Source organism: Crocodylus porosus, unplaced genomic scaffold, assembly GCF_001723895.1.
Source record: "Crocodylus porosus isolate Cpor-Errol unplaced genomic scaffold, CroPor_comp1, whole genome shotgun sequence".
Lineage (NCBI taxonomy): Eukaryota > Metazoa > Chordata > Crocodylia > Crocodylidae > Crocodylus > Crocodylus porosus.
Genome location: NW_017728931.1, coordinates 2753156 through 2766658, shown reverse-complemented (window position 1 = coordinate 2766658; position 13503 = coordinate 2753156). Strand labels below are relative to the sequence as shown.

The 13503-nt window shown below is 40.7% G+C and overlaps 1 protein-coding gene across 2 annotated transcripts in view; it reads right to left on the bottom strand.

The window, feature by feature from the left end:
• The window catches only part of RIN2 (Ras and Rab interactor 2), an 87585-nt gene that overhangs the window by 59237 nt on the left and 14845 nt on the right, over positions 1–13503 (bottom strand). For both annotated transcript variants that reach the window (XM_019544068.1, XM_019544067.1), the window contains exon 2: positions 1364–1458. In XM_019544068.1, coding sequence (XP_019399613.1) covers positions 1364–1458 — 95 coding nt within the window. The remainder of the gene's footprint in view (positions 1–1363; positions 1459–13503) is intronic.

Sequence of the window (13503 nt, the reverse complement as noted above, 5' to 3'; positions counted from 1 at the left end):
GTAAATTAAGCTACTAGGTATTAAGTGTCATTTAAAAACTACATTTCAAAGCGGCCTAATGAGCATTTGTTTAGTACCTCACATCGGAGGTACTAAATCTAATGCGCATTAGGAAAAGCACCTTAATGCGAGTGTAGATGCACCCAGTTTGTTTTTAATTAGTTGAATAAAACACCCATAACAGTGATGGACACAAAGTTTTTCAAAACATATTTTGCATATAAAACTAACCAAATAATTACAAAAAGGAGGCCAGTGAAGTAACTTGCCCATTTATGATTGTCATATCTTTCAAACTAAGAGTCTCCTCTGCCTGTTGGGTGGCTAAGTGGACCTTAGGATTACACCTAGGTGCAATCCTATTCCACCCTGTTCAAGACCTGAAAATCCACTAATGCATTTACGTTCATAACACAGCATCACCTTGCCCTTAAGGCTGAATCACAAAACCTCACCACCCCCCACAAAAAAAAACAATGAGCAAAAGGAGCACCCACCTACCCCTTGAATTAATTGCTTTTCAGGGACTCAGGCAGGGTGGAGTACGATAGGACTTACGCACCTAACTCCACTTAAGTTCCCGATAGCTAAAATTTGGTCCCTAGGTGTTTGGCTAGTGACTTTCATCAATCCAATGCTTTTGCTTTCTTTGAAACTTTGGTAACAAATGTGTATTGTTTAACATGTTTATCTAATTTATTGTTAGTAGATTATAATAAGTGTATTCTTTAAAAATGTGTTGTCATAATTACAAATTTAATTTTAAAATGTTTTATAAACAAAAACAATTCAAGTTTAAAAAAATCTGATGCATTTAAAAAAAAGCTTTAAAAAAAAAAAATCGCCTGTTTTTATCCTTCCTATTTGTTTCACTGCCTTACAAAACAAGATCAATTAGCCAGAAACACATATTTAGTCAATGCGTTCATGCTGAGCAGCATGCTTGCCTTGGTTATATTCCTCTCAAACAAACATTTCAACTGAAGCAAAAAGTACTTTTCATGCTTTACATTGTAAAGTCAAGATTCATTTCCACAAGCATTGGTAATCATGTTAATAGTTACCTGATAAAAAAGTTTATCTGTGTCCTAGGCTGTTGACGTTTGCTATAAGGAAGTGGGAGTGTAAAGTTCAGTTGCTTTTAAAAGAAATTAAAACAAGTATACCTATAGGTTAATCATTAGACACTCTCTCTACCCACAGGCAAACTCCATTATTAATGAGCTGGAGCACCTACAGACTTTTGTCCTCCTCGGATGAAAACTACTATGAAATGTCAGCGTCCTGAATAAAACAGCACAGTGAAAACAGGCTTGTCATGTTTACATTTCCAGAAATCATTATAGTATATATATTTAATCACCTTTGCAAATCAGTGGATCCATCTTCCAGTGTGAGATCAGTCTGTACCATCTCCTGTTTCAATTCTCCGATTTCTGAGGCGATTGTGTCAATGAGCTGGACGGGGACAAAAAGAGTATGACGTCAAGCAAGTGAAGAGGCGTGGACATAAGAGTCTGGGCAAGTTTAGTCACTAGAGATTACAAACCTTTTTTTATCCTTTCTTATTTGGACTTCCCCTTTCAAAGGAAAAAATAAGGGTGAGGGACAGACGGTAATTGTTCTTGGAGGCAGGATAACTGATGTTTAACTAAAGTACATAACTTTCCAGGAAATTAGATTAGATTATTATTTAATTAGTTGTATTAATTCTGCATCCTAACAAAGCACAAACACAGGAAAGTATTAAAAAAAATAACTATACAGTTTGGCTATTATGACATCCCATTACACAATTTTAAAAAAATGTCCCACAAAATTGTCATTACAAAAGTTCAAAGGCTATTTCACAGGTATACACAAACAGAATAGCACCAATTTTTGGTGCAAAAATAATCAAATTTGCAAACATTAAAAACGGGCAGCTACTTTTCATAGCAAATCCTAGATTACAGATAAACAGACCAGTATTAGGATTATGATCCTGTGTACTCATACTTTTATTTGGGTGTCAGAACTATATTCAAGCTTGTGGATGGTAGGAAAGGAATCTGAGTTTTCAGAAGTATAACCTAAATAAAAAGTAAATGGCTGCCATATATGTTGATGCGAAAGCAGCAGAAATTGATTCTATCATTAGGTTCACAAGATACAGTCTTTTAATCCCAGACACTTTTTGCAAGAATTGCATACATATGTGTTTGGTGCACAACAGTTGAGTTAAGGCAGCAGGAAAAGTCAGCCATTGTTTCAAAATCTCTAGAAGTACTGCAAAACTTAAAAAAAAACAAAAACAGCTTTCCACTTTTCATCAAACCTATTTTACTTCACCTAAAGTCTGAGTAACATCAAACTCCCTTAATGGGGCAATGCTTTATATGGCTCACAACAAAAAGATTTACCTGTGTTATTAATCCTAAATATGCTTTCCATCTACTTCAGCCATACATGCTCTCTTTATTTTACTATCACTCTGATCCATCCAAAGGAAGGTTTCAGTCTCCATTTGATTAGAATTCTCCAATCTTGTTTAGCAGCACAGTTTTTTAAAAATATAAATACATATTATTATGGCGCATTATCTTCCCATAAAACATTTCTCCTTTTGCGATCAGATGCCTTAATAAGTAACCCTCAGCACTTCTGTACTGTTGTTATAAGGATCTCAAAAATTTTTCTTTCAGTTACCTAAAGAAATGCCAGAGCATATCCTCAAACAACAGCAGTGAGTTGTGCACTGCATCAGGAGAGAGCATTGTCCTGATGGAGGTTTCGCATAACCCTTCAAAGCACACCAACCGCTCCACATGCATCGCCAACACCACATTTTCTCACGTACAACACACTTTTTTTTTCCAAAACCCAACTGCTGCAAATTGAGGTGCCCATTATAGATAAGGAAATAAGGTAACAGCAATTTCTGCCACTTCAGTTTTCACCTGGCAGAAGCTTAAGTGATTCTTCACACAATCCACAGAGACCAAAACAATGAGGAGGCTTAGCTCCCTAGCTGCAGCTACTCAGTGGGAGTCTCGACATGTGCATTAATGTGCTTTAGTTAATGCACATTAAATCTAGTACTGAGGGCACCGATACACATATCAGACGTCTGCGCCAATATTTGCTAATTAGCATGCATCGGGGCAGACTTGATTGATCAAGTCAGCTGATTAATCAAGTCTGTTAGACCATGTTAATTAATATGCTTCAGCAGCCTTCATGTCACATTTATTCAGTGCTCCCACACTTCAAAATGGCAGTGGGGGTGCCTGAACTAAAGCTTGTTGAATAAGCTATAGTTCAAGCACCATGCCACCATTTTGAAGTGTGGGATGCCGAATAAACATGACACTGCAGGCACTTTAGAGCAACTACGAGAGCCACTTTGATTATTTAAAGTGCCCCCCCTCCACCCTGCAGCACGTGTATAGATGCCCACTATTATGAGGTACTAGTAAAATGCACATTAACCTGTCTTAATGCACATTAACTAAAAAAACACGGTTCTCAAGTGACACTTAGCACACAATAGCCTATTTTAATGCACATTAACTAAATAGCACAGTTTTTTTAAGTGACACTTTAATGTGCATTAAAATAGACTACTGAACATTAAAGCATGCATGTAAACACACTCTATTACCTTCTACAACGAAAGATAATTTTTTCTTCATTCAAAAACAAGGTGTATATTTTACTCTAGGGCATATATGTGAAAATATGGTGTTTATATTTATATGCCACCCTTTCCAGAGAGGGTCAGAGCGGCAGTGAAAACAACACCTTTAGGGCTTTTCTACACATGCATTTTAATGGGCAGTAGCCTATTTTATGCTATTAAAGCACCGTATCAAAACCTGTGCACATATGCTAATGTACAGTAGAACAGGTTTGTACATTAAGTGTCACTAAAAAAGTATGCGCTTTCACCACTGCACATCAGGACAGCCCAATGAGCATTTATTTAGTACCTCACATTGGAGGTACTAAATTTAATGTGCATTAGGAAAAGTACATTGATGCACGTGTAGACACACCCTTACTGTCAAGCACCAAGAAGTAGGTTCAGTTGGCTTTTAAGCAGGGAGGCAACTTTCATTCTTTTTTTGTAGTAGGACTGAATTTGGTGACAGTTGTTTTTTATATGATTAAAATAAAGGCTACTTGTTCTTTTGGTGCTTATAGTTTATAGTTATCTAAACTACACCCAAATACCAGTGCCTGGTTAAAAATTCCTGATGTTAGACTTCAAACAAAAGGCCAATTACCATAAAGCAGTAGGTAGAAGCAGCTTCTTAGCAGTCAATGGCAGCCTCATTGGTGGGAGAGAAACAACTTGGTTCTAGACAGGTTTAGACCACTAGGGTGAATGACCCAGTAGAAATGAAATCTATTGCCTGTGTGTACCAACACCATATTATCTGAGCACAACATATTTTTACAACACCACTGGTAGACAGAATAATGGCATATTCTCCATTTTACAGAGTGGGGAACTACGGCACACAAGAGACCAAGAGATTTGCCCAAGATGACTCTGAGAGTGGTGTGGCAGAGCTGAGCACTGAACACACCTATACAAAGTTCCAGGCTAATACCCTACCCGTGGTAATAGCCTCCCTCTTGCTAGGCCTCAGGAGCCTGAGAAGGAAAAGCTACATGGCAGGAGTTAAAGGGGCAGAGGTTTTCCAGACAAATAGTCTACTTCTGAAAAATAAGCGTGCTCAAGGCTTGAAATATTTGCCTGATCCCCATTACCCTAAGAGTGCAGTTGGCCAGGTTTGGAAAAAATGCCCTGGTTAACATTGCTTCCAGAAAGGCCTGCAATTTAAAAGGACAGATGTACTATGTTCTGTTCACTGTGCACTGCATTCAGAGTACAGGTTTCCCTCACTTTATGTAGGTTCTGTATGTGCAAATTCAGTCTTATGCAATGACACTGTTTATACCAAAAATTTCTTATATGAGAGAGAAATTCACTCTTACGCTACTGGGGTGGTGGAAGCCTGCAGTCAGCTGCTTTGTGCAATGTGCTGTGGGAATGATTTAAGTGCAGGGATACCTGAGATGTGAACACTGCTGCAGCATGCTAATTCACATGCTCCAACAGACTCGATTAATTGAGTCTGATCCACCACAATGTAATTACAGCGTGTCAGAGCAGCACCCCTGCACATCTATAGGTACCCAGTGTGCTCCTCCTGACTCAATGTAATGGTAGGCAGCCCCCGCACCAATGCACCCTTGTGTCCCAGCCAGCCAGGCAGTGTCTACATGTGTGCTGCTGAAGAGATTTTTACTCCGCAGCAAGCACAAGGCACATGCTACATCCTGCGAGATCACGCCTGCATGCTGGCTCCAGCATGGCCTGATCCACTGTAGGCAATGTGTACCCAGGACTGTCCCCCCTGTGCTGCATGTAGCATGCCCCAGGTGGCACATGGGGTCAGTTCAGAGATCCATAAGCCAAATCATACAGCTCCACAGGCTGGAACCGGCCAAGGGGCCATATGTTTGATACCCCCATATTAGGCAATATAAGTTTAAAAGAAAGTCAAACCATGCAACTGATGGAAGCTACCAGCTAAGCACCTGAAACCAGAACCTGCTGATGTGGTAGACCAGCTTTTGATAGCGGTGGTCTCTCCTTCAGCTGTGGAGTATATTTTCTATATTTCACTATTTCAAGGACTAGTTCATTCAGAGACAAGAAGCTGACATGAAAAAGAACAGAAAAGCTTATTTTCTTCTTCTGTTTTGTAGGTGGTATGGACAGACTAAACCAGTGATTCTCAAATAGGGTGCTATGGCCCCTAGGGTGCTTTGAGATCCTTTCAAGGGTACCTTGGTGTGTCATGCAACATTAGCATTGTTAGCTGCACAAACAAGATCCACAAGGTAAACCCACAGATTTCAAATAGGAATCCATAATGTTTAAAACATTTTGGACTGTTATGCTCTTCTTTCTGAACTCTTTTCAGGTGAAAAATGGCTGTATTATTTTTCTCTAGACAAAAAGTTGGACTGAACAATTTTATTGCTTTAAGTTGTGTGGGGAGGGGGATGGGAGGGACTTATCACAGTTCAGTTCAATTTGCTGTAACTGCCTAGTCTGTCCACTCTGTCCTGCAGTCGTAGTAATTTACCACTCACTTCATTTAAGGATAATTTACTACGATTTAGCTTCCACTTACTCTGGGATAGGGACAGACAGATAAAATGATTGTAAATCAGCTGATATATGCTCACAGGTGGCAAATCAGCTGCATAATCGTTTCATCTGTCTCCATCCTATGAATAAAGGGCTAAGTATGTGAGAACAAGATCTACTTGTTCTAAACATTTTAAATAAATGACGACTAGATATAATTAATTCAGTTACCTAATACTCCCCTTGTTTAATAAACCAATTTTAAATAAACATCTTGATTAACTTTTCTCATATACATTTTAAGTTGTTTAATTGTATAAATAAAAACTAAGTTTAAAGTGCTGCTTTTGTGCATTTTAATGAAAGTCTAATTTCCATCCAATAAAAACAGAATCCTTTGCCATTTTCTAAACTACTAAACATGTAAAAACTCACAGTATATTAATTAAGCCATCTATTTGTTTAAATAAATGCATATAACTATAGGTAGCAACCTATGGAATTTGTGATTTCTGCAAAATTCAGCATTCCCTGCAAAATCCCCAGGGGGGGGAGGGAGATGACTTTCTGAGCACCATGGCAGCTTGCCGGGGTGGGAAGGGGTTACCCTCTTGAAGGACACCTGGAAAGATGGCTGCTACACCCACCCCTTGCTGCTAATTGGCTGAGAGGGCTGCCTGTCATGTGGCCCTGCCCCTCTCCACCAACTGGCTGAGAGGGGCAGGGCTGCACACCAACAGCCCTCACAACCAATCAGTGGCAAAGAGCAAGGCCAGTTGACAGGCAGCCCCCACAGCAAATCAGTGGCAAAGAGTGGGGCCATTGGGGCCCCTCAACCAATCAGAGGTGTGGGGAGGGGTGCTTCAGTCCACCTGCAAAATGGCTGCCAGGGCCTGCATTCTATCCACAAAATCAGGGGGCAGCCCTGTGTACATACATAGGCCTGTTCTGCATGAGTTATGTGGGACAAACAGAGCTATAACTTGAATTAAATATATGCTATCCACAGCACAACCAAACTGCAGGGACAATGTGGATGTCAGGCTTAGCCATTTTCAGAAAACCCAAGTCAAAGTTGCAGAAATATGACTGAGCAGCAACCCAAGGGCCTGTATCCTAAACACTCTGTATTACAACTGCATCCTAAAACATTAACTAAAGGTGACCAAATGTATTAATAGTTATTTTGCTGTAATAAATGTATTTTTGCTAACACGTTCAAATGATTATAGACACAAAGGCTTTGAGGATGGAAAGAGTGTAAGGCCACAGGCCACAGTTAATAAATAAGGGTGCTGACAAATGCAGGGGCAAAAAAACCCAACAACAACAACAAACAAAAAACAAACGAAAAAGAAAAATGCATTTTACCAAAAGAGAAAATGTGTTGGTTCAGCCTGGTTCCCCAGCATCCGAATAGATCAGGCACTTCAGCAGGGCTTTTTGTTGCTTTTACCTGTAGCTGATTCAATAAGTCCTGCTGAAGCTCCCAATCTATAAGGATTTGGGGTACGTTAGGTCAACCTAACATGATACTTCTTCTGGGCATGCACTGTGTTCAGTGCAGGGGCACACCGAGCTTAAAGTTAAGTTTTTTGTTTTTTGATGTCTATAAGTAGCCTAACTGACCATGGGCCAAAAAGCAAGCCATAAAGAAAATAGGGTATCTTTCCTTCTGCTATCTCAAAAATATAAATTTCAATTGATAAACAAGATCTTGATTAAAGTAAAGATTACCAGATGATTAACAGACTGGGGTCAGACACCTAAAAATAAGAGCCTTAGTTAGCTAAGTTGATCCCTTGACCCCTTTCCCAGGACCGCTAAAATCTCATTCCATCCAGTTCCAAAAGTTCCAGTGAAACAAAAACAAGTAAATAAAACCAATCAGAGATCAATTATTAGCATGTTAAATCCATCATCAATAAATATTGGGTCTGGGGGCAAGCAACAAATTGGACCTTTCCCAAAGCTCAGCAAAAAAACCCCCAAACCCCCAAAAAACCTCAGCAAGAGTCCCCAGGAAACCAAAGACGCCTGGCCAGCAAACCTGTTCTTCCTGATTCCATGGTTGTGTAAGCACTGTCTTTACTAATACCAGTAAGTCTTCGCTATTGCATATCCTAATAAAGCTTTCAAGCTGTGACTAGAATGGTCTCATCGATCACTTAATCTCATTCCTAACCACAAGTAAAATCAAAAGTTAACAGCCTCCGCAAATTAGGCAGGTCCCTAGCTATAGGATAGCTTCCCAGTTGGTAAAAAGTAGTACCAACTTTAGTACAGCAGCCATAGCTAATTGCAAAACGACTTGTCTGAATGGTTACTAAGCAATGAGAATCAATGTTTCTTTAGCAAAGTAACTAAAAAGTACAAATGAAAAGCAAGACTACATTGCAGTTATTTCAATCAAGGTTTCCTGCCTGCCAATTTAAATCATGATTGAAATTGGTTATTTAAATAACTTTGATTTAAATCAACCCACTCTGAGCATATTTAAATTAGAAGCACTGTCAATCAGTTTCCTATGTAATTATTTCATTTGGAAGTTACTAGGAAGGGTGTGTAAATAGGCGAAAAATTTATCTGAAAATATTTTTTTTCCCAATGTTAACCTACTACTACAAGTATAGTGGTCCGGGAACTACTAAAAAGTATTAAATAAATACATTGGTTCTGAAAGCAGCAATAAAATAATCAAGTATGATAGTGCAAAGACTCAGCACCACTTAGTAAATCTCTCTGGATTTTGGAACCTTCTTGCCCTCTTAGCTCCACCGCAATTTTTCTTCTCTCTTTCCTGTAATGGATCAAGACATACATTTTTATGTGTAGGGACCAACTCAATTTGCAATTTTGGGGGTATCGGACAACGACCCATTTTGCGCGAAATTGGACAAATGTCCATGAAATCCAATGGGAGCCAGCAGTTCTCATGGCCACTGTGGCCTGGCTGCACAGCCCAGCAGGGGGGAAGGTGGCAGGGAGACGCTGGCAAGAAGGTGAACAGCAAAGATGGCTGCCACTCCTGCCCCTCACTGCTGATAGGCTGAGAAGACTCCTTGTTGTGCAGCCTCACCCCTCTCAACCAATCAGAGGCAAAGGGCAAGGCCACCAGGGCTCCTCAGCTAATGGGGGGAGAGGGGGCAGCACTACAAAAAGCCTGTAAAAATGGCAGCCAGCCCCATGGTCTGCCTGCAAAATCAACCACCCACCACCTCAATTTGAGTAGGTCCCTATTTATAACTGGTCATCAGGCTGCACTTTATGTCCCTCCTCCCTTTTCACCAAAAATGAGCCCATTCTTTATTTTACTATCTCTTCATTCTTTCCCTGTTTCTCCTACAACAGAATCTCACATCACATATATATAGACTGATAAAGCCATGCATGCTCACAGACTCTCTCTTTTTCTAGCTCATCACATCAATCATGTACCAACACAAACCTTGGTAATTTTACTGGCAATCTAACAGTAAAAGGAATAAATGTTCCAGCTGCAGTGTCCCAGAGTCACTTTCCATCCATCCTGCATTCCTCCCCTTTTCCCTTGCCACCTGTGTCTTGCTACAGGAAAAGGTAAAGGAGCCAAGACTCTATCTTCTATTATCAGCCTCTGGTCAACAGGCAGCTGATGAATGTCGATTCATACTCACCTTTTCCATCAAAGCTCTTCTGGGCACTGAATAAGTGAAGGAGCATTCTTGCTCCCTCAAACATCCTCAGTTTGGAGTTTTCTAGTATTTTATACCTTCTCCAGTCTCCTGACTGCTACAATGGTACAATGCAAACCAGTGGAGCATAACCTCCAGCCTGTGGGCCCAATCCAGCCCATGGGCTGTGTCATCCAGCTCTCATTGCTTCCCACAGGTCTCAGTATTTTCAAACCCTGTGAGGCCAGATGACATGGATCAGGTTGACACATGGGGTCGGGATAGCAGGCCCAATTTGGCATACATGGAACCAGGGTGCTGGGCCTTATTTGTCATGTTTAGAACTGGGGCCAGGACAGCGGGCCCAACCTAGCACATGTGGGGCATGGTTGGCAGGCCCAATCCAGCATGCGAGAAGCTGACGTTTGATTCATTATATGGGGCCTAGGCCACATGCCAGATTATACCCACATGCCAACCCCATACTGAATCAGGCACCAGATCCGGCCTGCAGACTGACCCCACGCCACTTGTCCAGCCCACAGCCCAGAAAGGTTGGGCATCACTGGTATACACCATTATCCTACTACTTCTCTTAGGCTTCTGTAACTACAACTGCAATCCAGGCAATTCCTCTATTCTATCCTTCCTATGGCCTTTAATTTTTAATCCTTTTCTGAAGCACACAGCTCCAGGAACTCTCCTCTGCTGCTAAGAACTTTCCAAAGCTAAATGCCACTGACCTTTTTTTAAAATCAGTTTCACAGCCATTCCAAAGATCTGAAAACTGACACAGCTATATTATCTGTTTCCACGTGGCTGCTGATTGGGAAAGCAATGAGCAGCAGGAGAGGTATCAGAACTGCCTGGAGGTAACAGTGGTTTAATCTTAGCTTGCATTTGAAAAGGTTTCTTTGCAATGACAACTAAAAGCTTACTGTTTGGGAGAACAAAGGAAAACCTAGATTTTAAGAGACAGCAACAGCACTCATCCACAGAAGATTTCATGGCTGGGGAATGGAATTATAAAGTCTGGGGCATAGTGACTGGCTGAAATGCTAAGGCAAGTCACAGCGATGAGCAACTACTAAATTAGAGTAAATTATTGTTTCCTGTTTTTGCTTCCCTCCAAGTCATTTAAGGAGAAGTCACTGTCAATTACTGATTAAAACATAAAATATGGACTCAGGACTCCTAGCTTCTAGTTCTAGAAGATCACTGATTCACTGAATGATCTGGAATGATAAAATACGAGATCATCCAATGAAAAACACAAGAGAGAATTTTAATATATTAATTATTACAGGATTAGCCTGATCAATTAGGTGCACACCAATTTTAAGAATGACCTGTGCAGCACGAAAATAGGGACATCTCTAAGTACTGAGAGCAACGTTCCAGGTATTTAGTGATGCAGCCTTAGAGCTCTGCTATGAAATGGTCACATGAAGTCCTACACCCCACTTAACCAATCCACCTGCCTCCAATCCTTACCTGATGAGAGAGAGAGGCAAATTAAAACTGAACTCATCAAGTTTCTTAATTTGCACAGGGCCCTGTAAAATATACAGCTAACTGTGCAAGCATTTCAAGTGATGTAGTCTTAATAGCCAAGTTAGGCAGCCTGTGCTTGATTGGCTCATCAGGAAAGGAAACCACAATTTTCATGAAGATGTTACCCAAATCAAGACAAAAGAATTACTTTAGTGTTGTTAAACAACTCACGTGTCTTTCACAACACATCCCCCTTTTAATTTCAAATGCTTGCTTACGACTTGGCAGGAGCAGAGGAAGGACTCTTCAACTTCCCCTTGCTTCCACAAAGACTATCACAATATGAACATTGGAGTTTACCAGGAAAGAAAGAATGACATGTCATTTCCCAAATGAACTGTCCTGTTTGGTATCCCAGAGACCTACCTGGCTTGAATACTCCTTGGTTGTAGAAGCCTAGCCTGGTCCCATCAGTAGCTATTGCAGAGGTGTTGCTGGACGTTTTAGATACCTCAGACTACCCATGCAAGACAGCTGAGTCTTAGCATGAGACAGAGAAGGAAGCCAGGCAGACAGTGGCAGCACTAGGATATTTTCCTCTTAGCCTTGACTGATTTATTAGCATTTGTTACGGCTTCCTGTGGGAGGATGGACAGTTAACTCAATGAAAAGGAAAAATAGCCTGAGGAAATAACTGAATAGCAGAAGAGAGAATTAAAAGATCTTCAGTTTGAGCAAGGTGGAGCAGAAACGGGGAGGCCAACAGAACAGGCCAGCTTGCACCTCTGAAAGTTCTGCTGGTCACCTGTTTGCTCATAAAGTACTTGCGACACAGGCAAGAACTCATCCAGCTACCAATCAACTGCAACTCTTCTGCAGAAAGACACAAGTTACTCTAAAGCACTGGGGGGCATGAATCCTGCAGCCAGCCACCTCTTGGGAAACAATGCTCCCCTGGGGCAGTGGACTGGATACATAAGTGCAGCTTCACTTCCATTTTAAAAATGAAAGTTTTTACTGAGTACAGGCAGTCCTCGGACTTACGACAATCGGTTCCTGAAAACTGCATCTTAAGTCGAAGCGTTGTAACTCGGAACCAATTTTCTCATAAGAAACAAAGTTATAAATGGGGGATAGGTTCCTGAACGAAGACCTGATACTGTATTTTCAACAAAAATACTCCAGAATGTTGTACTCTATCAATTATAGATAAGTAATATAGCTACATTAATGTATTTATATTGTTAACAGCAATCATACTGATTTTGAAAGACTTATTTGAGGTGACTTTGCTGGACTTTTTGAAGGGTTCTTGGGTGCAGACTTCTCAGGAGTCTTGGCTGCAGGTTTTTCTGGAGGCTTGTCTGCTTTCTTAAAGCAAGTGTCCAAGGAAGTTTGGACAGATGTTCTCCAGAGAGATAAGTGATACAGCGAACTTGTTCACTGGTGTGGCGTCACATTGGATCCAGTGTTGTAAAGTCAAAACCGATGTCATAAAGTTGAAACAGGGTGTTAATTTAGAAACACTGTATGTGTGAAACATTGCAACTAGAAACACTAAGTCGAGGACTGCCTGTATAACCATTGTGGCAGCCCTGTGACATTTCCCTCTATTAAAAGCAATTTACTTTATATGCTCTTCATGTTTGCTTGTATAGATTTTGTACTGATAACGTACAACTCCATCATAACAGCTGTAAAGACAGGGGAGCTGGATATTGGTAGAAAGCAGCTAGACCTGGCAGCTCAGGGTTGGAGGAAAAACACATTAGTTGGATACTTCTGCTTTAAATAGACAAAAAAGTCAATGGTTAGGTAGTGTAACTAGCATTTCTCCATCTTCTATCAGCAGCAGCTTTTGAATTATAAGCCTTCAGCACTGCTGCATGGACCTCCTTAGTTACAGAATTACCCATGTATGGCAGTATTAGGAGAAGGCTGTTAATGAACCAGCTATGAGCAAAGAATGACGCATAACACACTGTGTTACGAATCGTGAGTCACCTGTGCACGAGTAGCTGTTATACGGACAACATACAGCAGCAAAGAATAGTCTTAATCTTTCATCTTAGTCTAACCGTTATAAATGCAATTTTATAGAGTCTTATGAGAGACAATATTACTATACTAGCAAATTACCCATCAAGCATGACAGGGGGAGGAAGGGGGGGAGGGTGAAGGGGCAGAGGCCTGCATTGCCCCTCC